The 26,739-nt window shown below is 32.2% G+C and overlaps 1 protein-coding gene across 3 annotated transcripts; it reads left to right on the forward strand.

The window, feature by feature from the left end:
- On the forward strand, window positions 1-26,739 carry LOC148626700 (glycerophosphodiester phosphodiesterase 2-like). 3 transcript variants are annotated; one of them, XM_088570914.1, is made up of 15 exons: window positions 4-144; window positions 6,046-6,216; window positions 6,702-6,805; window positions 7,614-7,707; window positions 9,874-10,032; window positions 11,874-11,967; window positions 12,885-13,030; window positions 14,300-14,382; window positions 15,021-15,171; window positions 16,365-16,586; window positions 17,678-17,820; window positions 18,944-19,091; window positions 20,113-20,195; window positions 21,043-21,106; window positions 25,521-25,687. In XM_088570914.1, the coding sequence occupies exons 2-15, from the start codon at window positions 6,100-6,102 to the stop codon at window positions 25,539-25,541; spliced, it is 1,629 nt and encodes a 542-aa protein (XP_088427040.1). In that variant the 5' UTR covers window positions 4-144; window positions 6,046-6,099; the 3' UTR covers window positions 25,542-25,687. The 3 variants fall into 3 exon arrangements, with proteins under 3 accessions (XP_088427038.1, XP_088427040.1, XP_088427039.1); XM_088570913.1 differs by having other exon boundaries at window positions 21,043-21,151; window positions 25,521-25,656; XM_088570912.1 differs by lacking the exon at window positions 21,043-21,106 and having other exon boundaries at window positions 1-144; window positions 25,521-26,739.

A 26,739-nucleotide genomic window follows, 5' to 3' on the forward strand; every position in this document is an offset into this window, starting at 1 on the left:
TTGGAACTTCCGGTGAACCAACGAAGATGGCGAATTTTTTTTTTAATTTGTCAACATTAATTTTGGGATCCAACATGTAGCAATTTCAAGAGAAGAATTAATTTTAATCAACGATTTTCTACAAAAATACTTTAAGCGAACGATGTAAGATATCAATATACCAATTTGGTTACTCCTGTCTACTGTAAGAGCTGTATTTTGAAAGACCGTATTTCAATTTTATTTCTCGAATGACCGAGAACCTGCTAGAAAGCCAGTATGTTTTGTACACTCACTGCTGTCACACCTTTGTTTTGTTGCCACATAATAAGATTGCTTAACAAGTATTCATACTTGGGCCCATCACAGTCTCATCAGTGTATGGTTTTGCTATGAAAGTTGAGAAAATTATGCCGATAACTGGTGTAGATTAATTACAATGTACAGTCAATAGTTTAAATAGTGTATCTGTTGATGGTAATAAAACAGTTTAAATTGACAGGCATTGTAATTTAACAATGGTGTTTCACTGCCTTAAACTCTAGTAAATAAAAAAGGGATTGATATTTAGTATAAAAACCATAATGCCCAAAGGGCATACATATCAAAATTTTATCAAGTGATAATTTATTAAACACTCATTTTTGTGTGCATTAAACAAAGAGTATATATACGTGTAACTTCTTAACTTGACTAAACATGGGTTAACGTTCATGCATACATACATTAAATAAAGATGGTTTAACCAGTGTTAGTATTCAAAGGACCTGTTTGTTGTAAAAGTTCAGGTACAAGGTCAGCATCTCACTGACAATTTAAGTAGATCATGACATGGTAACTTCACACTTAATTCCCCCGTTACTAAAATATTTCTAACGTTTAAAAAAATCTAGATATGTTTTATCACTCCTCTAGCTACATGTAGATTATTTTTACGTCGTCTTTAAACTTTTTCAAACATCTCCTCCTCTGAAACTACTCTATAGATTGTAACCAAACTTTGCCTAAGGGTATTTTTAACAATCGTTTTGTTGGGATTTTTGATCTGGTAAAAACATGGCCACCATTACTGAATATAAACCATAGGCAGTGGTTTTTCTAGCGCTCATCATTTTCGTCAGTGGCGAAAGACTTTTCAGAATGAGGAAAATAATCAAGTCCCATTTGGTCACCTGAAATCTTTGAAAGTACCAAAAACATTAAAAGCTGTATGTCCAACATTGGTTCAAGTGGCGAAAGTGACAATTTTATAACCGCAAGCTAATTATAACCAGGGATTTAGCCAGGATTTTCAACCCATTAGTCACTTTTGCGTAAGACTAAATTTCAATACTGTTTTTTCTTTCCGCGTCGCAAATTTATCAGCATGCATGTATATACATATACTTATAACAACTATATTATATTATTTCTATTTCAGCACTGGTATATAAATAACAGATAATTCATATTAATAAAAATTATATATCAACATACAGTTTCTACATTATCAACTATTCATAAATAAAAAATGCAAAAAAATACTTTGTTACTGTGTCATACATATCATGTGTGTAAAAATCTAAAAATTATATACATCAGCTACTATTGTTGGCATGTGTCTAAGAATGTAAAGCACTGTTTACTCGATCGGTAATGCATAAACCTCCTGTCCTTAGCCATGCACCACAAAGTGAAAGCCCTCTTAAAATCAAAGGAGCCCATATCAAGGATGGAGACAAACCTTAAGAAGAGTGTTCACTGATTCCACCTTCAACTTATTCCTCAGACTGGTCTTTTCTTTCTTGAATCAGATATCGCTAGATAATTTTTAGATACATTGTTTCATGTACATTTACTTCATACTATATACTATATATGTGTATCAAATTAAAATTTCTTTCTTTCTTTCAAATTCTTTTACTTTTCAATTAACATTGTATCAAAATGACAAAAAGTAATTTATCATTTATTTTTGTACATCAAACTTGAGTGTAAACCAAATCTGGGTAATTTTGTCACTACCCCAATGTCACAACATTTTGTAGTTGCATGTCAGCAATATTTATGATCTTGAAAATATCATTTATGCTATCAATGCAGTCTTCACTGTTAAGGGGTAGTCACGAGGCCCAAGGCTTGTCAAAATGGAGATGGGCCTGTAAAGTTGACTATGATTGATTGATTGTTGGGGTTTAACGTCCGAGCAGCAATATTTCAGCTATATTCAGACGATGAACATGAAATTGATGATAAAATGAACATGAAATAATGATGAAATTTAAAAAAAAGGATGGGACACAAGGATAATTAGGTTGACAAATTTTGATTGCCACTAGAAAAAGGGAGCGATGGGTAAGGTAGGGTGACTTAGCCTCCTGTGGTGGAGCGCAAAGGTTCCTACTCCAATCGAATACCACAGCAGGGTGGGAGGAATGTGACATCTTTCCCAACATGGTGCACCACTATGGTTTGCGGTCAGGTTTTCTGTATTATAGCCTGACAACCCCATCATATAACACGCCAGGGATACCCCATTCCACCACCTGGGGCACACATCCTAGTTGCTCTGTGGGCAGAGCGCCTAGCCCCAGCTAGGTTTCTGAGCACTATTTAGTCACCTCTTACGACAAGCTTAGCACTGCTGCAGGCCTATTCTTTTACACCCTAACCTGTACGGGGCGTAATATTGACTACTGCAGGCCAAAAGTCACTTTATAAAAAATTCTGAAAAATGTATTTCAGGCCTGTGAACTGAAAAGTTTGTTGTGAAGACTGCAATGAATTCCTCAGGGACCAGTACTAGATATAACAGAAAAATAATGACATAAATTTGTCCTTAACTCGGTCTGGTTTCCAAAAACACAGTTAAAAAATGTGCTAAAAATAGAATCTCACGAGGTAACAATAGGGAAATACCTATTTGAAATATTTATGTCTGTCCAATGCAGCACTGGTGCATGTTAAGGCAGTTCTATATCTACACTATGCTAGATCTATTTTTGTGTCTCTACAAATGGTGACAATTCAGACAACAGCATTTTTTAAAATATGAAATGCATTTAAAACTATGCCAGGGAAGTATGTCCTTTATTAATGTATAAGAGTGTAAAGGGATTTCTATTTTTGATGATTCTTAAAAGCTGGGGAGTTTCTTTTTTAATTAAGTCTCAGGCATGCTATTTGGATTCTCTGGAAAACATGCTTGCATGATAGTGAAAAAAAATTGTGCTTTATTCATATGCAATGTACATTTACATTTAATGTTTTTAAATGTCTTTACACGGTGCTGTAAATAACAGATGATTCTGAAATATCTTATGTCAGATGCAAATACTACTGAACTTTAAAAAATATACCATTAAAATGGTCCTCATTTTCTCACGCGAAATTGACTAAAGCTTTCAAAATCCTAGAAAAAACCCTGCCATAGGGGCCAAATTGTAGAATTGTGCAAATAACTCAAAAACAGTTGGGTTTAGCTAAAATCTGGTAGGGGTAAAATTGTTTAGCATGATGGGACCTTCGCCAATTTTTTTAGAAAGATCCGTTGATGAATGAATGAGTGATCAGTCCCAAAGTGGATTTTTTTCCTAAATTGTACATTTCCAACTTTGAAAATCTCCTGTTAAACTACTGGATGGATTGAAACATTTGTTTTGCATGAATGTTCGTAGAACATGTTTAACAATATATGTGTGGGGATTTCTGATCTTGCTGAAAATATGGTCACCGTTACTATGAATAGACCATAGGGGTCAAATTGAAGAATTATGCAAATAACTAAAAAACAGTTTGGTGTACCAAAAATCTGGTAGAAATAAAATTGTACAGCATGATGGGGTGGACCTATGTTGAAATTTTCAGAAAGATCAGATTACGAATGATTGAGTTATGGGTCTTGAAGTGGATTTTTGTCCCTGAATTTTACATTTCCAGCTTTGAAAATCTTCTCCTCTGAAACTACTGGATGTATTAAGACAAAACTTTGCATGAATGTTATGTACGAATATGTTAAGCAATCTTTGTGTGTGGATTTTTGATGTTGTGAAAAACATGGCCAGTTTCTAAAAATAGACCATTGGGGTGAAATTGAAGAATTATGCAAATAACTCAAAAACAGTTGGGTTTAGCTAAAATCTGGCAAAGATTATAATTGTTTAGCTTGATGGGATTACCTTCATATATATGAATGCCAAAGTTTTCTGAAAGATTTGTTGACAAATGAATGAGTTATGGGTCCTGAAGTGGATTTTTAAAAAATATCTCTTAAACAACTTGTGGATGATTGTATAACCAAACCTTCCAGGATTGTTTGTTAGGATATCCTTAACAATTTTTTATCTGTCGAAAACATGGCCACCACTAATAAAAATTGGAGACTTGTTGAAACAACTTGAAAACTAAAGAGTTTAGTCTAATTTTCAAGGGGGGGAATTGATCAGCATGGTGAGACCAACCTATGCTGAAATTATCATAAAGATCTGTTTTGCAATGTTATTGGAGTTATTGCACTTGAAGAGAAAAAATGACAATTAGATTTATTTTATAATATGAAAAGCGGGTCGATAACTAAGATGCTCTGTATTGACTAAATGGTTTTTATGACAATAGTACGGTAAGGTCAAGAGAATCTTAACCATTTTTAACCACTTGAGCGGTTCAGGCTCTCTAGAGCCTTTGTGATTCCAGTAAGCGTATAACTGAAGTTGTTGTGATTTCTAAAAAGAATAGGGGAGCTGTCTCTCATTCAGGTTTTTTTCCAGGATTTTGAAAGCTTTAGTTGCATGAGAAAATGAGGACCATTTTAATGGGTTTTTTTTAACAGTAGTATTTGCATCTGAAATAAGATATCTTAGTATCACCTATTACTTACAGCATTGTGTAAACACATGAAATAAAATTTATACGACATTGCATATGAAAAGAAGCACATGACTTTTTTTTCCACTATCATGCGAGCATATTTTCCAGACAATCCAAATAGTATACCTGAGATTAAAAAAGGAACTCCCCAGCCTTTAAGAATCATCACAAATAGAAATCCCATTACACTCTTATACTTTAAACAGGGACATATGTCCCTGACGTAATTTTAAATGTTTTTAATATAAAAAAAATGCTGTTTCCTGCATGGTCATCCTTTGTAAAAACACAAAAATACATCTAGCACAGTGTACTGTAGATATAGATATGGATTGGCATAACATGCACTGGTAGCACTTGCATTGGACAGCTATAAACCCTTTCAAGTAAGTATTTCCCCTGATTCTATTTTAGCTCAATTTCAACTGTTGTTTTTGTATATTGACCGAGTTAATGATAAATTTATGTAATTATTTCACAGTTATATTTAGTATTGGTCTGATAGAGGAAATGATATTTTCGAGATTGTAAATATTGCTGACATGCAGATGCTGGGGTAATGACCAACATACCCTCATTTTGGTTTACAATCAAGTAATCAAGTATGATGTACAAAAATAAATGATAAATAACTTTTTATATCATTTTGATACAAAGTTAACGAGAAGTAAAGGAATTTTTCCAGCAGAAACTGTTACCAGCATTTGAACTTTATAAACCTTAAAGTCACCCTTGAGTGGTCAAGAGATCGACATTTACTCCATGTGCCTGATTAGTGTAATTGGCAAATAAGTTGATTGTTTACACAAAATGTTGATATCTGTTGAGACTTGAGAGTTGTAATTAGCTTGGGGTATTAGAATTGTCACTTTCCCCACTTGAACCAATGTTGGTCTTACAGCTTTTAATGTTTTTTTTTTTGTACTTTCAAAAGTTTTGAGTGACGAAATCAGAAAAATTGAAAAGTCTTTTGTCAATTACGAAAATGACAAGCACTAGAAAAATCACGGCTCATTTATCTGGTTACTTTGAAGGCAGAATATTGTATCTTAATTTAAGGCTGTAATACACAATCTTTTTAAACATACTGGTACATTATTTATTGTAAATCTATTACATGCTGAAAATCAAACATAATGGTAATGACAAAAATATTGCCTTGCATGTACATGTATTTCTATTTAATTTTACACTATAATTTTTATTGAACTTATTTTGCAGAAAGTGTAAAAAGGAAAATGAGAGTTATTGAGAGGTGTTAGCTAGTGAACAGATATGGTAACTCATGCTAAACTACAATACTACAAACATAATTACTGTCTAGTGTGTATGACAGGATTGCTGGGGTGTCGATGGCATCGGTACAAGCAGTCAACCAGAGACAGTCGAAAGGTATTTGTTGAATAGTTTGATTTACACAAACTAAAGTGATAATATTGTAATGCACTTAGATATTTCATTATATTCTGTTCATGAAAACTTTGTTCTGTGTAGTCTGTCATCGAATGAATTTTACTCTAACTGACTTGTATTAAAAATGTTACATACTTTGTATACCATGCAGTTTATTTTGTAAATTAATGTTCTGAAATATTCACTGAAATTTTCTGATCACTTTAACACATAACTTTGTGTTTACTTACAAATCATCCTCTTTTGAAAACTATGAAGAAACTTTAAATTGTTGGTATTCTTTCTAAATGCCAAAAACCATTGTTTCATGTACTTTTTAGTTCATGGGTTTTTATGAAAGCTGTGATTTCAACAGAAATTTTATATTTCATTGGGAATTTCATTCCATGAATCGGTTGGACCACATTACTGTTTTTCTATATAATGTGTATGATAAACCTAATTTGTATGTTTGTCTGTTTCAGAGAGATCTGTTAATTTTTACACTAATTCTGCTGACATTCCTGTTTGTAATCTTCATGCTGTACTATTCCTTGATTGCTAAAAATGATTCTTTCAACCTTAACTGGTGAGTATCTTATTGTATATCTAAATGGTATGTGTACAATATTACCAACAAGCGTAGAAAGTTTTTGGCTCACTGCTGAAAAAGATGCCCATTTATACGATCATTACGGTCTTGTTACCAAAATTACTATGCTAGAACCAACAAGAGTAGAAAGTTGTTGGCCCACTGCTAAAAAAATGTCCATTTATACTATTGTCACGGTCTTGTTACCAAAATTACTATGCTAGAACCATAAATACAATAATATAGTATTAACTAGCAAAACTTGAGAAATAATACTAACCTATAGTGGTGAGTACAATACTCAACATTACAATTGGTGAGTACCCAATCTTATCTGTAATGGTGAGTACAGTACTTAACATTACAACAAAATATCTCAGTTCTATGTACTACATCACAATCCCCCTCTAAAAACTAGATGAAAATTTGTCCAGTCATCACACTCAAAGGTAGTACTTGTAGTTTTACATGTATATCTTACTCATGGGTTCAAATTTAAGAGTGAAAGATCCTGGGCTTACTCAGTGTTTGAATCAAATGGTCAACTTTAGTCAAATCCACACTTAAGTGTCAATTAAAAGGATTGAAGATCCAGCACCCAGGAAAATAAAATTTCAAAGGTCGTAGGTCAGAAACAGAGTGACAGACCTGGGACCAACACTAATTTAAAGCCCTGTTACTAAATTTCTTAAGATTTGATACTTGTTAATTTAAGGGTACATGTATTGTTCTGGTGCATTGCTTCCTTTTTAAAGTACTGTTTATCTGTTATGACCTTGCATGAATTTTTTTTGGTTTATTTTAGGTACATGTATTTTGAGCTGAAGAAATGGATCTCTATGTACACAATTCTTGTTGCTGTTTTTGTTTCTCTTTTTTGTTATTTATTATTATTAATGGTAAGTTTTTAAAATATCAGTGTCATTTAAGATAGGCCAACAGACATGCACGTTTTCTTGGATTTCATGCTTTCAAAAATTAGGCAATTGTAGTAAGAGATATTTTGCAAATTTGAAAAAAAAATTTACAAGTCAATTGGTTTGTTTTTCAATGGTACTTAGGGTATGTAGGGAAACTTGAAACACACATTTTACTTGTGCAAAATCCATTTATAAACCAAAATATCATTACGTCAGTTCCTATTCGGTGAAACCAGGTATATATAAATAAAGTCCTGTGCAACATATATCTTTGCAACATATTTTGTAAGTACCATGGTATACTTTCCTGAAGAGTTCTGGGTCCACTTTTGAAAGTGGTGTTAATATTTAAAAAAAAGATATAGTGAATCGTAGCTAAACCAAACCCTTTTCAGCTCACCTGGCCGAAGGCCATGTGAGCTGTTGCCATTACTTGGTGTCTGTTATCATTTGTTGTCGTTAACAATTTTTCAAACCTCTTCTCCTCTGACAATTTGAACCAAACTTGGTATGAATGTTCCTTGGGATATCTTGCATAGAGCGGATGTGGGGATTTTTGATTTGTCATAAAACATGGCGCTATTGCAAAAAATAGAACATAGGGGTCAGATAGTAGTTTTTCACATATATTTCCACAACCGTTAGGTATAGTTAAATTCTTACACGGGTAAAAGTGTTAAGCATGATGAGATCTATCCATGGTCAAATTTTCGTTTTAATCCATGAAGCCATGTACGAGTTATTGCCCTTTTTTGCTATTTTTCATGTTAGAACATAGAGGTCAGACAGTAGTTTTTCTCATATATATATCCAAAACCGTTGGTTTAGCCAAATTCTTTCATTAGCTTATTAGGACTACAAAAGTCTCCAGGAATAAAAGTTGTCAGACGACTCCTTGTAAGAGTTGAAAGGGGGAAAATGACAGGTTTTTTTTTTGTATAGTTTTCAGCCAATATCATGAAAACTATAATAGATGGAAAGTAACTTTCAATTGCTGAAATTATTCTTATGATAAGTCCTACCAAAAACTTCTTGAGTTAAAACTTGTTGGACATCTTCATGTTAAATTTATTGTCCTTGAAAGGCAAAAATCAACCAGGTGAGCGATTCAGGCTCCTGGGAGCCTCTTGTTGGAATTTAAAAATTTGTTCAGTGAAGGAAGTAGACCCAGGGTGAGGGACATAATTCTTGAAATCAGTGATATGTTTGTATCGTATTCAATTTCATCAAAGTCTATCGAGTTTTCATTTGAAACAGAATGATATCAGTCCAAGTTACCTTGATGCTTACACGAGGTTAATGTATAATGTTTAATACAATCATTCCAATGGTCTCACTAACCACTTCTAATGTTTCCATTACTTTACATGTTAAAAAAGTAATTTTCAAATTTTCAATGTGAATTCCCAGGACAAATGACATTTAAAGTTCCATACCATTGCAAAGCTTGGAAAATAAAGCTTCCAAAATCTTTATACTAATGGTACGATGATCGTAGAAATTCTTCACAAAATTTACTTAAGTATATAATACTGAAAATCAACATTTCTACCTTTTCTGCTAACTGACAACATGGAGGCAAATTACTCACACATGTAAACAATATTCATAGTCTTTTGTATTGAATTACAAATATGATTTCAAAGTACACATTGACTACTTTTGATCAGAACACACACAAATAATGCACTTACAATGCTTAGTTCTAGGTTCAGTATGGTTTTGGTACTACATAGAGGGGTGGTCATTTGACCCGGAAGTGGTTAGTGAGACCAGTGATTTGTAAGAGTTGTGTCCCTTACCCTAGATCTACCTCCTTAAGGTAGATGTTTGGTTTACCAAGGTTCAAAATATATTTAAATTGATATTTACTTATAGTAAGAAAATTGTAATTATGTCTCCCCTCACTTTGGTTTGCCCTGTCAGTCAGTCTGTCACACTTTTTCAAGCGCAACTCTTTGGAAATTACTAAACCTGGTTTCATGAAACTTTATTATTAGTTAGGACATGATATGTAATTTCACATTTTACCAGGAACTTATGATCCTCTGAATTTTGTGGGAGTTATTTCCCTTTGAACTTTGAAACTGAGGTAGACATAAGTTTTGAAGGCAATAATGCATTTGTAACTTAAATTTTTTTCAGATTTTATCCTTGTGCCATGTAATTAATGGACATCAGCTTTATACACATCCTGTACATACAATATTTGTGGTGTTGTGTCTGTGTATATGTATAGGTGTAACTATAGCATTAGATAAACTCTGGACAACAGAATGGGCAGTTGTGTGGTTATCATTAAAGGTATGCTTAATAAACAGCCATGTTTCATGTACTGGTACATGTATTTTTACTTATTTGTGTTCAGAAATAAGGCTGTAACCACAATAAAATCTCAGATGTTAAAAAAGCACATTATTTTAAAATTCAAATTGGCAAAAATCATGCTTGATATAAAGGACCATACAGTGTTCTCCCCATAATTTTTTAATAGCACAGTGCCCATAGTGCATTCTAACTAAAATTAATTACTGATAGCACAGTGCTAAGAAATCATAAGTACAGTGCTATAATGGCTAGGGGAGAACATTGCCATATCATTATGAAGCTAAGTACAGATATAGGCTGTCATTCTGATATGAATGCTTCAAAGTCTGTAGACCACAGCTGTGGTAAAACCTTTATATGACCAATGTCATTGATGTATGGCAGTCTAATTTCTGATGTCTTGATAAGTTTTGCCCAATTGTCACTGTCACAACAGAATTTTGTTCAGTAATGGTGGCCGTTTCTTACAACACATAGGCTGTGTCTTAAAAAATATTTGAAGAAACAAGATCTATTAGAATTGAAATAAACCAAGAAAAATCCATTTCATCATTGTTTTATCACTGCCCGGCCATTTGATGCAACATTAAAAACAAAAACAATGATAAAATGGAGTTTTTAGCTCACCTGGTCAGGTGAGCTATTGCCATTACTTGGCGTCAGTCGTCAGCATCGTGGTCTGTCATCATCCGTTGTCGTCGTCATTAACAATTATACAAAACTCTTCTCCTCTGAAACTACTTAACTGATTAGAACCAAACTTGGTATAAATGTTCCTTGGGATATCCTGCATAGAACTGGTGTGGGGATTTTTGGTTTGTCGAAAAACATGGCCGCCATTACTAAAAATAGTACATATGGGTCAGACAGTAGATTTTTTAATATATCTCCAAAACCGTTAGGTTTAGCTAAATTTTGACATGGATTAAAGTGTTCAGCATCATGAGATCTATCTCTGGTCAAGTTTTGGTTTTAATCCATTAAGCCATGTTGGAGTTGTTGCCCTTTTTCAGCGATTTTTTGCTATTTTTAATGTTATTTCTTTCAAAAATCTTCTCCTCTGACACTACTTGACCAATTGAAACCAAACTTTGTATGAATGTTTCTTGGGATATCCTGCATAGCATTGTTTTCGGGATTTTTGATTTGTCGAAAAACATGGCCACCATTACTAAAAATAGAACATAGGGGTCAGACAGTAGTTTTTCGCATATATCTCAAAACCGTTAGGTTTAGCCAAACTCTTTCAATTGCTGAAATGATCCTTATTATAAGGCCTTCAAAAATCTTCAGAGATCAAAGTTGTCAGACGACTCCTTGTAAGAGTTATTGTCCTAGAAAGATGAAAAGTTATTATTTTTTTTTTACAGTTTCAGCCAATATCTTGAAACCTATAATAGATAGAAAGAAACTTTCATTTGCTGAAATGATCCTTATGATAAGTCCTACCAAAGTCTTCTTGAGTCAAAATTGTTAGACATCTCCTTGTTAAATTTATGACCCTTGAAAGACGAATTTTAACCAGGTGAGCAATTCAGGCTCCTAGGAGCCTTCTGTTTTGTTTTGTTTTTTTCATTTTGATTCTAATAGAACTAGTTTCTTCATATATTTGAATAGACATATCCTATGTGTTGCATGAAATTGTTGGTCTTGTGTTTATCACTTTTTTACCATGTCTAAAGAGCTTTGAAACACATCAAATTAGAATTGGTTCTTATTCTCTTTTGAGGGTGCCTGTCAAGATTTGTTGACAGGATAGGGAATATTGTGTTTACTCATGCATACTTATGACTTTTTAACTTTTACTTTATTTTCAGATAACTGGTCCCTTTCTACAATTAGGAGCTGTCACATTGATGACCGCTCTCACATGGATTATAGCAAGGCAGTGGTTAACATTGTCTAGTTGTTGTAAGTAATATGTGAATACTGGGAGTCTTTATAACAATCATAAGTAATATGTTAATACTGAGAGTATTTATAAAATTTTCAGAAAATTTTAGATTTACATATAAACACCACAAATTAGATATAACAGTTTAACTCTATGGTAATCACTACAATTATCGTCTGGCATCTTATCTTTTTAAAGTTGGGGAAAATAAAAAAAAAAACCAAAATTTTAATAGTTTTATTTTGATAGATCTAATTATGCAGAGTTTTGTTATGATTTTATTTGGATAAAAAATTAGTCATTATTTCATTTTAGAATAAAAAATATTTTATTTTAAAATTTTACTGGCTAAAGTGCTGATATATGAAAATCATACATGTACATACTTACCACCAATTATGTTTAAATTTTAATACATTGTGATGCTTTTGTATCTTATTTAAAATTCTTTTTTACGGTTTGGATTTCAATATTGACCCTAGTATACTTCATCAGATGATATGAATTTCATAGGTTCATAAAATGTCATATTGACTTCTACAAAAAACTACTATTGTATGATATTGCACTGAGCAAGAATTTGAATTGATAGTAGGAACAGGGCCCAGCTTCTTAAAAAAAATCTCAAATTGAGATTTTCCTGAAATCCTTGAGTTTTCCTGAAATCTTCAATTTCAAGCAATTTGATTGGCCAAAATTTGAGTTGAGGGAGGATTTGAAGAAACTTGCCCCTGGAACTTTGATTTATAATTTTTCCTTAGTTTTCCTAGTTGATAAGTCAGCATAACACTTGTATAATGCCAGTCTGTCCTTCTTCAAATCAGTGAACATAAATACACATGAAGAAGTTGATAGAATCCATAGAAGTTAAAGTGATACATTTTAAAATAGTTCGCACAAGAAAACCATAATATGATAAGTTTTCTGTTTTCAGGTGTGCAGTTTTTCTGGTTAGCACTGTATCTTGTTCTGATGTCTGGACTATACATATCACCATTATTTATCAAGTCACCTTGTGTCAAGGTCATAGCAGACATACCTCATAAACCCAACATTTTAGCCCACAGAGGTGCATCAGCTGTAAGTATCATTAGTGTTCTTCCATCTGAATACAGTTAGTTTGGAAATATTACAATGTAGAAAAAAAAATGGATATGGTAAAATGCAACACATGCACCGGCATATTACCAAAAAATATAAAATAATAAATACTTTCAGAAGTTTACTGACAGGTTGTGAACAAGTAAACACACCTTTAAGCATGCTCTAAATACAGAGTGTGTTATTTCTATCTTTTTGGTTTCAGTTTTAAGCTTATTTTACAAGCAAGAAAAAAAATCACGAAAATAAGTTGACATGAATAAGTACCTGACGTGAATAAGTCCCTGACATGAAGAAGTCCCTGATGTGAATAAGTCCCTTTATTATGTAATGGATGTTAGACAAGACAAGAAATATTTACAGTGGAACCTACCTAAACTGAACCACATTTGGACTAGGTTTTGGTTTAGACAGGTGAATGGTTTACCAAAAGTAAAAAATACATTTAAATGATATAAAGGAACTTTTAAATGTGTCTGCTTTGGACATGTTTACAGATATTGTGGGGATCTGTTTATAAAGATTTCATTGTAGAAGTGAAATTGAAAAAAAAATAAGTTTACAGTAATACTTTTAACAGATCTTATTTTTTAAAGGAGAAGGAGCATGAAAGGTTCTTATCAGCTTGAAATACAAGTGAAAATTAATCAGCAAGTGTTAAAAGTGTTAATTGTGAATGCATAATAACCAAGAAAACATATAAGAGCTTTTTAAAATTCTTGCATTAAAAGGACAAAGGAATTACTTGGAGTTTACCAAAATTAAGATATTCTGTTGATTTGGTACATTATTTTTCACTTTTTTGGTCACATATCTGGCAAAGAAATTGTATCCACGCCCAAGAAACAACTTCAAATTTAGCAAAAACATTCATTATTTCATTTGAAAAAACTACAAAATTGACAATTCTCAGCAGTGTTTGTTAAATGATATTTAGTTGTGACATCATTGTGAAGTCATTACAATGAACTTAAGCCAGCTAATTTATTTTCCTAATATCTATTTGTTTTACAATTGATTTTGAAAATTTATATGTTATTCAACATAATTGATATTTTTGGGCCATAGTCATAGGCCTACACCTTTTTATGTTCATAATTTTTTCAGTTTATGAAAGCTTGGTTACTCCATCATGTGGATTAATTTGAAATTTGGTTTGAGCAGTTTCACCATGTTTGTTATTTTTGTCTCATTTATTGGTAATGCAAAGGAAGGAAATGAAATGTATTTGTTCTTTTTTTTTTTCAGTTAGCCCCTGAAAATACTCTGACATCATTCCAGACTGCTCTAGAATATAATGTATTTGGTGTAGAGTGTGATGCTAGATTAAGGTAAAGTCTGGGTTATAAAACTTCAAATCAGTTTGTCTGTTTATCTTTGTGTGAGCTTCTTTAAACCATTTGATTGATTTCATTGAAACTTCACACATTAGTAGATTTTGAATTTATAATAGAAGTTATTGTTCAAAGTAAAGGAAGATGCTTCCAGATGTATATGTTCATAGCCTTATTACAATGCTTTGAGAAATCCAACATCTCTTTTTAGTAGTTGAAGGTGCAAAGTTCAGTGATAGTGAACTGAAATCCTTTCTAGTGATTAATTACTTGATTTCATGATGTTATTTCTGGAGAGATTGTCTCATGACTAATCATTGTGCTGCCAAGATATAACCACCAACCTGATTATCTGCCCTTGACTTGAAATTTTTGTTTTATAGTTATCATATAGTTACAAGACTTCCTATTTTAAGAATGAAATGACTCTTTAGAGAGTCCGTCAACTGTATCATTTCATTTTTTTCATGATAGTTCAGTATTCTGTAGAACTATAATCATTATCAATATTCCCTCAAACTTAGTTGAATTTCCACTTGTATTTGCGTACCATTTGAATTTGAATTTCATGTTGGTGCATCATATTACTAATGTCACCTAAAACGTAACTGAATTCTATGTTGTATGTTTTCCAGTTATGATGGTGTGCCATTTGTTTTTCATGATGGTTCATTCCGTAGAACTACAAACATTGCCAGTGTCTTTCCTCAGCAGGTAGATAGTGATGTAACAGCTTTTAACATATCAGAAATTAAACAGTTAAATGCTGGATCATGGTTTCTTGAGGTTTGTATTATTAGATTGGTTTGATATGACTGGGCAGTCCTTACTTTCCTGTAGTTAGTTCTGTTGTCTTTTTACAACAGGTGGCTAAATTATTCAAAAACTACAGTACCTAAGTGAAATATTAGATAACGTTGCCTTTTCAGAGATGTCATTATTTATTTGTCTCCCCTTGTAATGTAAAGACTGTACTTAAGAAATGATCTGTAGAAGTTATGAAGTCGTCAAAGGAAAAAGTGTTGTAATGTTACTCAGGATCAATTTTACTAATGAATTTTTGTATCCACGGGTGCTTTGGATATCACAACTTCTGAGACTGGCTATCCGATCATTGATTGGGATTAAAATTTTTAAAAAATTAACTTTTTTTATGATCTTTAGAATATCAATCATTTTGATCAGGAATGTGATAAATGACACATGATCCTCTCTTATCCCAATCACTGTCAGGTTTTGATGAATTTTTTTTAAGTTAGAAAATGTGTCTACTTGATTATATCACATTACCACTTCACTTTCACACTTTTTTTGAGAGTTCTGTAACATTCTTGTTCTGTCATAGAAGAAAAAAGTAATGAAGTAGAATTAAATTAGTTGAATTTTTATAATTCTGTTTAACCCTTCCAAAAAAAGAGAGCTATATATGTACAGACATGAGTAGATAATAAAACTGTCCAGATACCATCTAATGACTTTCATGACTTAAAATGTCACCTTTGTCCCCTTGTTTGTGTCCTGTGTGAATTACTATTTTATTGAGTGTACAATGAAATTCATCAGGGTTGTCTCTCTTTTACCACAAAATGAACTTTCAATTTGTAGTTTATGTCAATAATCTCTCTTGTGTTTATGTTTTGTCTTATACATAAATTTTCAACTAATTTCAAAACAAAAAATATCAAAGAAAACAAACAGACAAGTGATACAACCAATATCATCGCAAGACAAATGATACAACCAATATTATCACAAGGCAAATGATACAACCAATATCATCACAAGGCAAATGATACAACCAATATCATCACAAGGCAAATGATACAACCATTATCATAGCAAGACAAACGATACAACCAATATCATAGCTAGACAAATGATACAACCAATATCATAGCTAGACAAACGATACAACCAAAATCATCACCAAAAAATATTAGTAATTCTTTTAGAAGAAATTTTGGTTTTATTTATTTTAGACTGATCCGTTCGGTACGACAGGCGACCTTTCTCCAGAACAGAGAGAACACTACAGTAATTTAACCATTCCTACATTAGAAGAACTGTTGACCATAATGAATAAATCAGGACGTGTTATTCTTGTCGATTTACGCCTTACCTCAGAATGGCATCCATATTATATCCAGACCATGGATATTTATATGGATGTCATTAAAAATTCTGGAATACCTAGAGAAAGGGTAGGTAAAATGACCCAAATTTGTTTATATCCAATAATATAACCAGCAATTGAAAACAATTCTAATATTTTAATACAAAAGCACCAGAAAACAAAAAAAAAATCACAAAATTTTATTTTTATTAAATGAAATGAAGTTTTTTTCCTGATTTTTTAGTAAAAGTGAATGATCTCTTTTAAATTGTACTACAAGGTGTCATACTTGGAGACTTGGATTGATTTGGGATTGTGACTTGAGTCAGTCACTAAGCAACCAGAAACAAGATGTTTTTTTTATTACTGGATGACTAGAGTATAAGATTTATCTTCGAAACTCTATCATAAAGTACTATACCCCCAAAGGTAGATTTGGGTCGATTTTCAAGATTGTGACATGAACCATCTATAAGAATTTATTGTCAAAAGGGTCAAATTCTTTTCATGTACAAAGCAAAGTTATATCAAGTTTAAATACTTGCCCCAACTGTCTTTGATTCGGCCTCTGCAGCCTTATAAAGACACACTCCTCAAAGCATTTTATTTTAGATTTTTCACAAATATTTTTTTTGTAGTTTAAAAATCCTGAGTGTTTCATAATTTTAAAAAATTAATTTCACATGTAAGGTGTCCACTTTCATACTTTAACATTTCACACTTTCATGCTTTAACATTTTACATGTAAGGTGTTCCCTTTCATACTTTAACATTTCACATGTAAGGTGTCCACTTTCATACTTTAAAATTTCACATGTAAGGTGTCCACTTTCATACTTTAATATTTCACACTTTCATGCTTTAACACTTCACATGTAAGGTGTCCCCTTTCATACTTAAACATATCACATGTAAGGTGTCCACTTTCATACTTTAAAATTTCACATGTAAGGTGTCCACTTTCATACTTTAATTAGTTTACCTATATCCAAAATATAAGATTGATGTTCAGTCGTGATGTATGGTAGTACACACTGGTATAATCTTAGACAGAATTCTAGAGAGCTACATGTATTTAAATCACTTAGAAGCCTAGCTAGATATGTATTAAAAGTATCAACTTCCTATTATGTGTGATATATTTTGCATGACAACCTATGCTGTTTTTTTCTACTTCAGGTTTGGGTTACAGGTGATCATCCTGAATATAATGTAACCAGTGTACCACTGACTGATAAGAAGAAACCCATGGAATACTATATAGAAAATAATGTTACACACCTCAATATAGCACCTCATGAATTATCTCTCTCTGATTATCAGTAAGTACATCTGAATATAGCACCTCATGAATTATCTCTCTCTGATTATCAGTAAGTACATCTCAATATAGCACCTCATGAATTATCTTTCTCTGGTTATGAGTAAGTTTATGTTATAAAAGTAATCAAAAAACTAAGAATCAAGTTGAAATCAATAGAATTTATTTAAAGGATAATACAAAAATAACAAAAGTAAATGAGCAACTCAGACCCCACAAAAAAAACTGGGAGCCTGATACAGAGTGAACTATGAACTTTCAGGCTATACTTTTTTTAAATGTTGAATTAGAATTCAGATTAAGTATCCAAATGAACTTGTATATTACAGTTTTTAGGATAGAAACTTAACCATAGTTATTTTAGGACAGGACCATAACCATACTTATTGTAAAGTGATATATGATTCCCTTGTTTATTTGGAAAGAAAAAACAGAGAAAACTGCAACAAATCCTTGTAGCTCCAGTGCTAATAGCCCTTTGATTAATACCTCAGGGTTTGCAGATTTTTGATTTGATCCTTGGCCTTCACTTACAAGTTGATATTCACTGCTTCTTCAAGTACTCGGTGTAATGGAGATTTGACCACTGGTTGGCTCACAATCAAAATAATGTTTCCAAATAGGGGTGACATGCGTACCTGTAGGCTGCTACTTTGTGAGTTAGCACGACTAAAATAAGGCTCAGCAGTTATTGTTAATGATAGGTGGGACATTGATAGCTATGTAGTTGTTGTTAATGATACATGTGACATTGATCACTGTGTAGTTGTTGTTAATGATACGTGGGACATCGATCACTATGTAGTTGTTAATGATACATGGGACATGGATCACTATGTAGTTGTTGTTGTTAATGATACATGGGACATTGATCACTTTGTAGTTGTTGTTAATGATATGTGGGACATTGATCAATATGTAGTTGTTAATGATACATGGGACATGGATCACTGTGTATATGTTGTTAATGATATATGGGACATTGATCACTGTGTAGATGTTGTTAATGATACATGGGACATTGAACACTTTGTGGTTGTTGTTAATGATACATGGGACATTGATCACTATGTAGTTGTTGTTGTTAATGATACATGGGACTTTTATTTCTGTCCATATTTCAGGTTTCTCCAAAGTAACAATTTGACGACCATTGTTTACACTGTAAATACTGGATGGTTTTACTCTCTGTACTGGTGTATGGGTGTATCAGCGGTAGCTACAGATCAGTGTCAAGAACTGTCCAAGATGGATGAACCGGTCTGGCATCTGGTATGGTTCATAGCTTGTAATAAAATGGGTCTTATGATGAGTTATTTAATTTCAACATCATAACTAACAAGCCTATGTGAGTTTATAATGATGTATAAATATCATAAAGTGAGTTGATATTTTGTGAGATTCAACTTTCACTCATTATGAAACATGTAGATATCCTCAAGCGTCTTCCTGGTTCTATCTCAGTTATGGTAACTATTTTTAAGTCTTATCTATTTTTATCCACCTAAAAGTCAACTTTTTGGATGTCTGCAGATGTCCTTCCAATCTTCAATGTGATATCCCTTTTTTTAAGCTTTTATCTATTTTTAACCACATGTACTCGACGTCACATACAACACATTTTCGAATTGAAGCTCTACTTTTTAAACCGTCGGGACTTACCGCTAGAGTTGTCTCTCATTTATTTAATATGAAGATAGTTCGCATATATGCATGACGTGTTAGTACCAACGAGTCGCTTATTAGCTTAAATCATGCGTAACAAATCCTTACGGGAAAATCCCATACTAATATCCGCCATGTTGGTTTCTACGGGACGATTTGTTTACAAACGAAGGTAGTAAGTTCCTGTCGAACTCCGGTGACAATTGTCTGCTTGATGAACTTCTCGGTATTGTACGTTGTTCGCATAAAATAAATCCGAGATATCTGAAATAACGCCGAAAGGCATTCTGGGTTCTTTGGTTTTTGGACAAACCATTTAAACGTAAACATCTCCTACCAACCCAATCACTGTAAACATGGCCGACTTTTTACAATGTAAATATTGGCACCGAGAATTAAAATCTGACCGGAATTTAACGATTCAATGTTTAGGGAGAAGCCGTTTGGCTAAACAAATGAGCAAGTCATGTAAGGAAATTTAAACGACGGTAGGTGTCAATAAAGTGGTAGAAAATACTTTTATTCAAATTTTAACAGTATGTTATTTATGTGACGCCGAGTATAGGTATAATTATGGGTATCTGTGGAATATTTCTTTGCTGTAATTACTATTTTTATCTATTTACAGCCACCAAAGAGTTACCTGATTTTATGGATATCTGTTGATGTCTTGTCTATCTTAGCTGTCATAACTATTTTTATTGTACAAAGGTAAGTTTTATTTAGAAGTAGACACATGTTAGACAGAATGCTTTCTGTATATATCATTCACTGGTTTTGTCATTCATTAAAACCCATTTCATGATTATAACCTACCATTTTGCTTTTTGGCAGTTGCTCAAAATCAAAAATTAAAAAAAAATGTTTTTGTTAAAAATATTATTTGAAATCAGTAGATGAAAAAAGTTTTTTTTTAAACTGTCAAAAACATGAAACATTTTAAATAGTCTTTGATGTGAATATACCATGTAGAAGTTAATTTTCATTTGCATCAGGCTTTTTATTGGAAAATATTGTTGATTTGGTGCAAAAATGGGGCAAAATGAGTAAATATGATAGACTGAAACCCCTCTAGAATCCACCTTTTTTAAATTTGTTATCCTCCCTGTCATGAAGTGTTGAAATAAATCAGGAAAAAAATCTTCAGTTATTCTATTTTGAGAACTCCTTCAATTCAGTTTTGTAATACTCTGGAATATTGTTACTAATACAGTTGAAAAGCTATTGTCTATAGGGTATAAAATTCTATTAATGTTTTTTCTTGGTTCAGTGTAACCAAAATTTTTTACCTCCCGTTAAATGTCAAAACTACCATTGAAATCATTCGTGTTCTAGTTAACACCATCTTCTTGTTACAGAAATCCATATACTTACAAAAATTTAATAAAAAAAAAAACGTCCATCTTTGGAGGTCATAATGATGAATTGATCAACTGTGAGAATCAGTGGCTATATGATATTAATATATGAATGGAGCATTTATTTTAACATGTAATTCATCCTTAGAATGCAAACTAAAACATCAGCTGGTTTGAATTATTTTATTCATTCTTTGTAGAAAGAGGACTCTGAAAATGAGATTTGCACCCAAAAGTATTTATATCTATGACGAAAATGAAAAGGTTAAATCTGAAGGAATTCAAAAATTCTAAAATAAAATGGTTGAGGTATAACAGATCTCAAAAGGGTTTTCAATAAAGCTTATAAATAGAAATATTAATTATACTTTAATTTGGCAACAAAAATGTGCAATTAAGTCTTAAATATAATTAGTTTATCGATGAAGGGATGTTCCGTTTAAACATATAGGGTACTAGGCACTTTTTTTAGCCAGGGGTCTCTCCCATAGACACAATTTTAAGCTAAGTCTATATACAGTTGAACTTCAATCGATCAAAATGGAATTGTTCTATCCCAGGATTTCTTGGAACACAATGCACGGTACCAAAATTTTCTCCTATAAACCAATATAAATAACTTTGGATTTCTTCAACTTTATTTTCTCGAATACTTGAACTAAGGAGTGAATAACCCTTACTAACTTGAACATGTCAGTCATGTCAGCTAAAGGTAATTTTAGATAATTACAGGTTATTTTTATGTCATCATTTATGAGGTTGTTTTAATTTAACAAATCATCCTGATTGAAGTGTGAGAATGTTCTGAGTCGTCAAGATGGATGCATCTAAGAAGATAAAACAAAAACTGACCCAGGATCTCAAATTGCTGCAAGTTTTTAAAAGCGAACACAGTATTTTTAATGTCTACAAATTAACATAATCTTCCGAAAACGAATGAAAAATATCCTAGAACTATCAAAACTGTTTAAAGAGTAATCAATTTCTAAAAATCATGTGGAACTAGTACCAGCAACAAAATATAGTAGGAAATCTTAACTTCAATTTTTTCAAACTCCTGCTAACTTTAATAACACATTTCAATCGTCCCTCGGAGTTTTAAGGTACCAAGGTTTGACTGTATCCTTTTGATTTCCGCTCTAATCTTGGTTCCCTTGTTTACTTTCTGAATATATTTACTTGGAAGTCATGTGACTTCTGAGCCTTATTACTATCTGATGCCGATAAGAATGTAAATGATTAATCTTTTTGGAAATACAGAAGGAACAAATTACCATCAGTGGATTATTAAGTTTTTCAAATACTTACAAATATCTCATGACTTCTGAGGTTCAAAGCCATCAGCGCTTTGATTCATTCAATTCGTCAAAAGTTTTGCCAACCACCCATGTATAAATTTTAAAAAAGGTGCCTACTCTCTGTACCTTATATATTTTAATAGAACAGCTCTAATATAAGAAGTTTATAATATGGGAAATAGTAAAAACCAACTCTAAAAATTGTATATCAGCGTAAAAGGCTGGATTAGAATTTTTTATGCTTTTTTGCACAATTATGACAAAATTTATTGAAATCCCTGAACTAATACCATCAGTGTTTCTCTATTGCTTGAAATTCACCCTGTTTTCTGTCTAACCAAATCTGCTTGCAATAACACCATTATCACAAATTGAAGTATGATTTTCTGTTTTTTTGCTCCTTACCTTTTTGATGATCTGGAATGAGTCTTTTCATATATTTTGTGGTGAGATAATGGAATAAAGTTGTGCATGTTTTATAAATGATACACATTATTAGTGGTAATACTGATAAGCAAGCAAAAAGTTGTCTCATGTACACTGACAAAATATTTTCACGTGAAATTCACATGAATTTCACATGATTTTCACCCAAATTGAGCAAATAAATTTTGTGACAGAGTTCATGTGAATCAAGCCTATACTTGAATTTCATTTGACATTTTAACATGAATTTCACAGCATTACATAAAACTCATGTGATATCTTTACATGAATTTCATAGCATTACATAAAATTCATGTGAAAATCACATGAATTTCAAAATCATGTAGATTTCATTAGATGTGTGTTGACTTGTGTGGAGCTAAATTGAAATGAATTTTATGTGAACTATTTTTGCCTGTGTATAATACTAAGTGCGAGGGAATTATGTTTGCCATGTTACCTTTAGCCATGTAGATGACGATAGAGTACCGGTAGGCATGAGAGGGGTACAGGAATCTGTGATGTTATTCATATATGAGGACTGAAGTGCCTAACATTTCTTTTTTTAAGTAAGCTATAAGGCTTTTAGGTTTTTGTAAGAAGCCTAAATTGAAAAATGAAAATCTTGGTAGCTCCCAGAATGTTTTTTTTTTTATTCCAAGGTGAGCTTTGCTGTAACACTGACGTCATGTTTAATAATGTCACATTGTATCATAAACATTTTTCTAGCTAACTATTTCTATCCTTGATGTAGAATGCAGGGGCGGATCCACGATTTGAGTTTAGGAGGGGCGTAAATTGAATTAAATGGCATGCAAACTGCAAAGCAAGGCAAAAAATGTTATGGGGTGAAACTTGCGATGAAAATTTTTTTTCTTACCGATTTAGGGGGGGGGGCGTACGCCTGGTAGGCCAGTCCTTGGATCCGCGCCTGGAATGTGCTATTGAAGCAAACCTTTTTTGAAATCTTTATACTTAAAAAAATATAACTTTCATCACAATAATAAATACACACAGCTTGTTGATACATCTTTCAGACATGCATCTTTCACTCCTAGTATTTTATAATATTTTTATTATGTTTACTTAGTCATAATATCATCACAATGTCAATGATTTATCCTGTGTAATGAATATATGATTGTAGAGTGGAAGAAATATGATATTTGTCCAGATAGTCAAGTAGGCAAGTTTTGCCAAAACTGAACTGGCCTGGAGTGAAATGTATTTGCCTTTCGGAAATTTGAACAGATAAAAAAATTAAGTGGCCTAGCAGGCAAACTCTGTATGACTTTGATTTGCCCGTCACGAAATTTGCTGGCCAGGGGGAAATGCTTGTTTTAATCCCTGTTGTATTCGTCTGTCAAATTTAAATTGTCAACTTTAAAAAAAAAGGTCTCATGTGTGTTGTGCTTGTTCGCTGCTTTGCTTTGTTGAAGTTTCAGATTAATTCTATTTAAGATATTATTTGCTGGTATTATTCTGTAGAACAAGCTATTATCTCTAACCTCTATTATTTAAAATGTGATTAACCTTGAGTGCTGCATTTTCATATCCTGATTTTCCAATGATCTGATTTATCATTTTCTTTTATTATGATGGCTGTGTTACTGTGAACCTGATTTATCAATAAATTTGTTATCAACATGTTGTATAATAACTCAAAAAACATTATAAGGAGAGATTTTTTTTTAGGAAGGTACTTTTTAATTTTTGATTGGTTTTTAGACAGTTTGTTTCTAAATAAAGGAATTTTCATATTTGTTTAAAGGGAGACAAGTGTTTCATGTTCTTTGGAGCAGTTGTTAAAGAAAAATGAAAAATATTTTAATGGAACTCCTTTTGGAGGTTAAAATTTGTTTGGTCTCGACAAGTGTTTGGTTTTCCAAGGTTGAAAAATAATTAATTTATGAAAGTAGACATTAAAAAATGTCTGGTTTCAACACGTTTTTTTTACTTTTTAGGTGTTGTGTTGACACATATTTCACTGTAGTATGTTATGCCTGTATAAATGTCTATAGATCTGTTAAATATTGGACTAGGTTCATGCTTGTTACTACCATAGTATTACATATGTAGTATATGTGTTGGTTAGATAGCTTCAAGATGGACTTAGCACAATATTTATCCATTTTCTTGTTTGCTATTTTGAAATCATTGTTTATTTGCAAGAAATAAAAAGTTGTTGTTGAATTCATTGGCTTTATTTTTGGTTTTGTTTTTTGTTTTCTTTTTGCTTGCCATTTGTAAATGGTATAACAAGATTATGTTATACCCCTATTCAATGAGTGGGTGGTATGCTGGACTCACCTTTGTCCAAAGACCATCTGTCATTCTGTCAGTCTGAACCTTGTCGCAATTATCTTGGCTCCAAATTGATAGATTTATTTCAAATTTGGTATGTAGCTTCATGTAAACTGGGCATAATTTGGGCTGCTCTGTGTTTGACAACACAAATTCATGTTGAACTGACTATAGTAGTGTCATACAGATTGACATAATTTCCTACTTATATATTTATGTTCAGGCTCTCACTGAATAACATTGTTACACCTTAGTGTCCTATAATTTGACCTTTGATTGGAAATGGATATTATTAATGTCTTATTTTCATGTTATGTGATAGGGTCTAGTTTTGTTATTACTTATCAAGAGTTTATGCCAACATTTTTGGAGATCAAAGAGAAAATTTAAAAGTATTTTCTGAAATTTTGCTGCAATATGTATTAGCCTTTCACCCTGATTTTGAGAGGTCACTTTGACACAGACAGGTCCCTATCTTTGGAAATATCAAATAAAAGGAACTTGATCAGTAGTGACATGCTCTTTTATATTAGTGTAATGAAAATCAAGATGTAGCATTTTCAGCAATCTTCTGTATTTAATATACTAAGTCAGTATTCAAAATCTGGATGAATAAATGCCATTTTGAATTACCATATTTCTCTTTCCAGAATACAGCACAGTGCAGATGATTTCAATCCAGAAAGTTTGTCTCTCAATAGTAGAGCAAAAGTGTCTGGAAATTTCTCTTCTACAAGGAGCAGACGGTCAATGAAACAAAAACTTCTGATCAAAGATGTGGCAGACATATTTGATGACCCAGATGCAGAGGATTATGGGATTGAAGCTAATTACACAGTCCAGTCCATGGATGGCCAGGTGATGGCTAGACAATTTTATTCCAGTAGACATGAACAAGATGACCGGATCGAGTTGACTTGAAAATATTTTATGCTGGCCATTTTACTGAGTATATTTATTTAGTCATGAGTGCCCATCTTTTGTGGTTTATTTAATATATTGGTTGGTTTCATATTTAATATTTTAAAGCATGTTTTTTAAATTTCTCTAGCAATTGATGAGTAGTTTGAAGTATTTTTACTCTTCATAAAACTGCATAGAAATGAAATCTCATGAAGTGAATATTTACCTCAACCAAAACAACAATTTCCTTCATGGTATGTTGCCAATGAGAATAGCAGGTATTTACTTTTAGTTTTCAATTGAAATGAACACACAGTGAATTATTGATTGAAATGTACATCCTATTGATTTTCTGTAGAAATGTACATTTTTATGATTGTTGAAAAAAAATGAATGAAATGTAACAGTCATGTTAGTAGTTATTGATTAAAAATGAATGAAATTCAATACCAGATCTACAAAAAAAATAAGTGCCCAGTGAAAAGCAATACCATTATCTCAGTGTGGCTGATATATGAGGTTATAATGGGTAAACATTTAAAAACTGATAGTTTTATCAATTACTTTTAAGACTAGCTTTGAATATTATAAGAACTATTTGAAAGCTTTATTTTTTATACTATAAGATAATTAAGAAACTGTGGATAGAACATCTAGGTGCTACTTTTAAATCTGATTCTATTTGTCAATTGTATTTTAAGGAAGGAATCTGGAATGATTATGTATTGTGTTTCAGAAAGTTTTTCATTAGTCTATCAATTATAGAGAGGAGTCTTTGTTTTACTGTCTTCGTGATATAAGTTAAACTTGGTAAGTTTGTTGTTGATTATTCAGTTCAGACAGAGATATTTCTTGCATCTCTTTTACAGCAAAATGTTCATTACATTGAACTGAAATAAGCTTAAAATCTTATTGACTATAATTTATTATAGGAAGATTCATGACCATTTCAAGATACATAGACAA

The sequence above is a fragment of the Perna viridis genome, chromosome 2, assembly GCF_037379345.1.
Source record: "Perna viridis isolate PV_CMFRI_1.1 ecotype Kerala chromosome 2, ASM3737934v1, whole genome shotgun sequence".
Taxonomy (NCBI): Eukaryota; Metazoa; Mollusca; class Bivalvia; order Mytilida; family Mytilidae; genus Perna; species Perna viridis.

Bases quoted from the DNA above. Each gene is read 5' to 3' on its own strand.
- LOC148626700 (XM_088570912.1), top strand. From the start codon at position 6,100: ATGGTAACTCATGCTAAACTACAATACTACAAACATAATTACTGTCTA. The intron at 7,708-9,873 runs GTAAGTTTTTAA...AATTTTTTTCAG, and splicing joins GTTATTTATTATTATTAATG to ATTTTATCCTTGTGCCATGT. The intron at 19,092-20,112 runs GTATGGTTCATA...ATCTATTTACAG, and splicing joins ATGAACCGGTCTGGCATCTG to CCACCAAAGAGTTACCTGAT.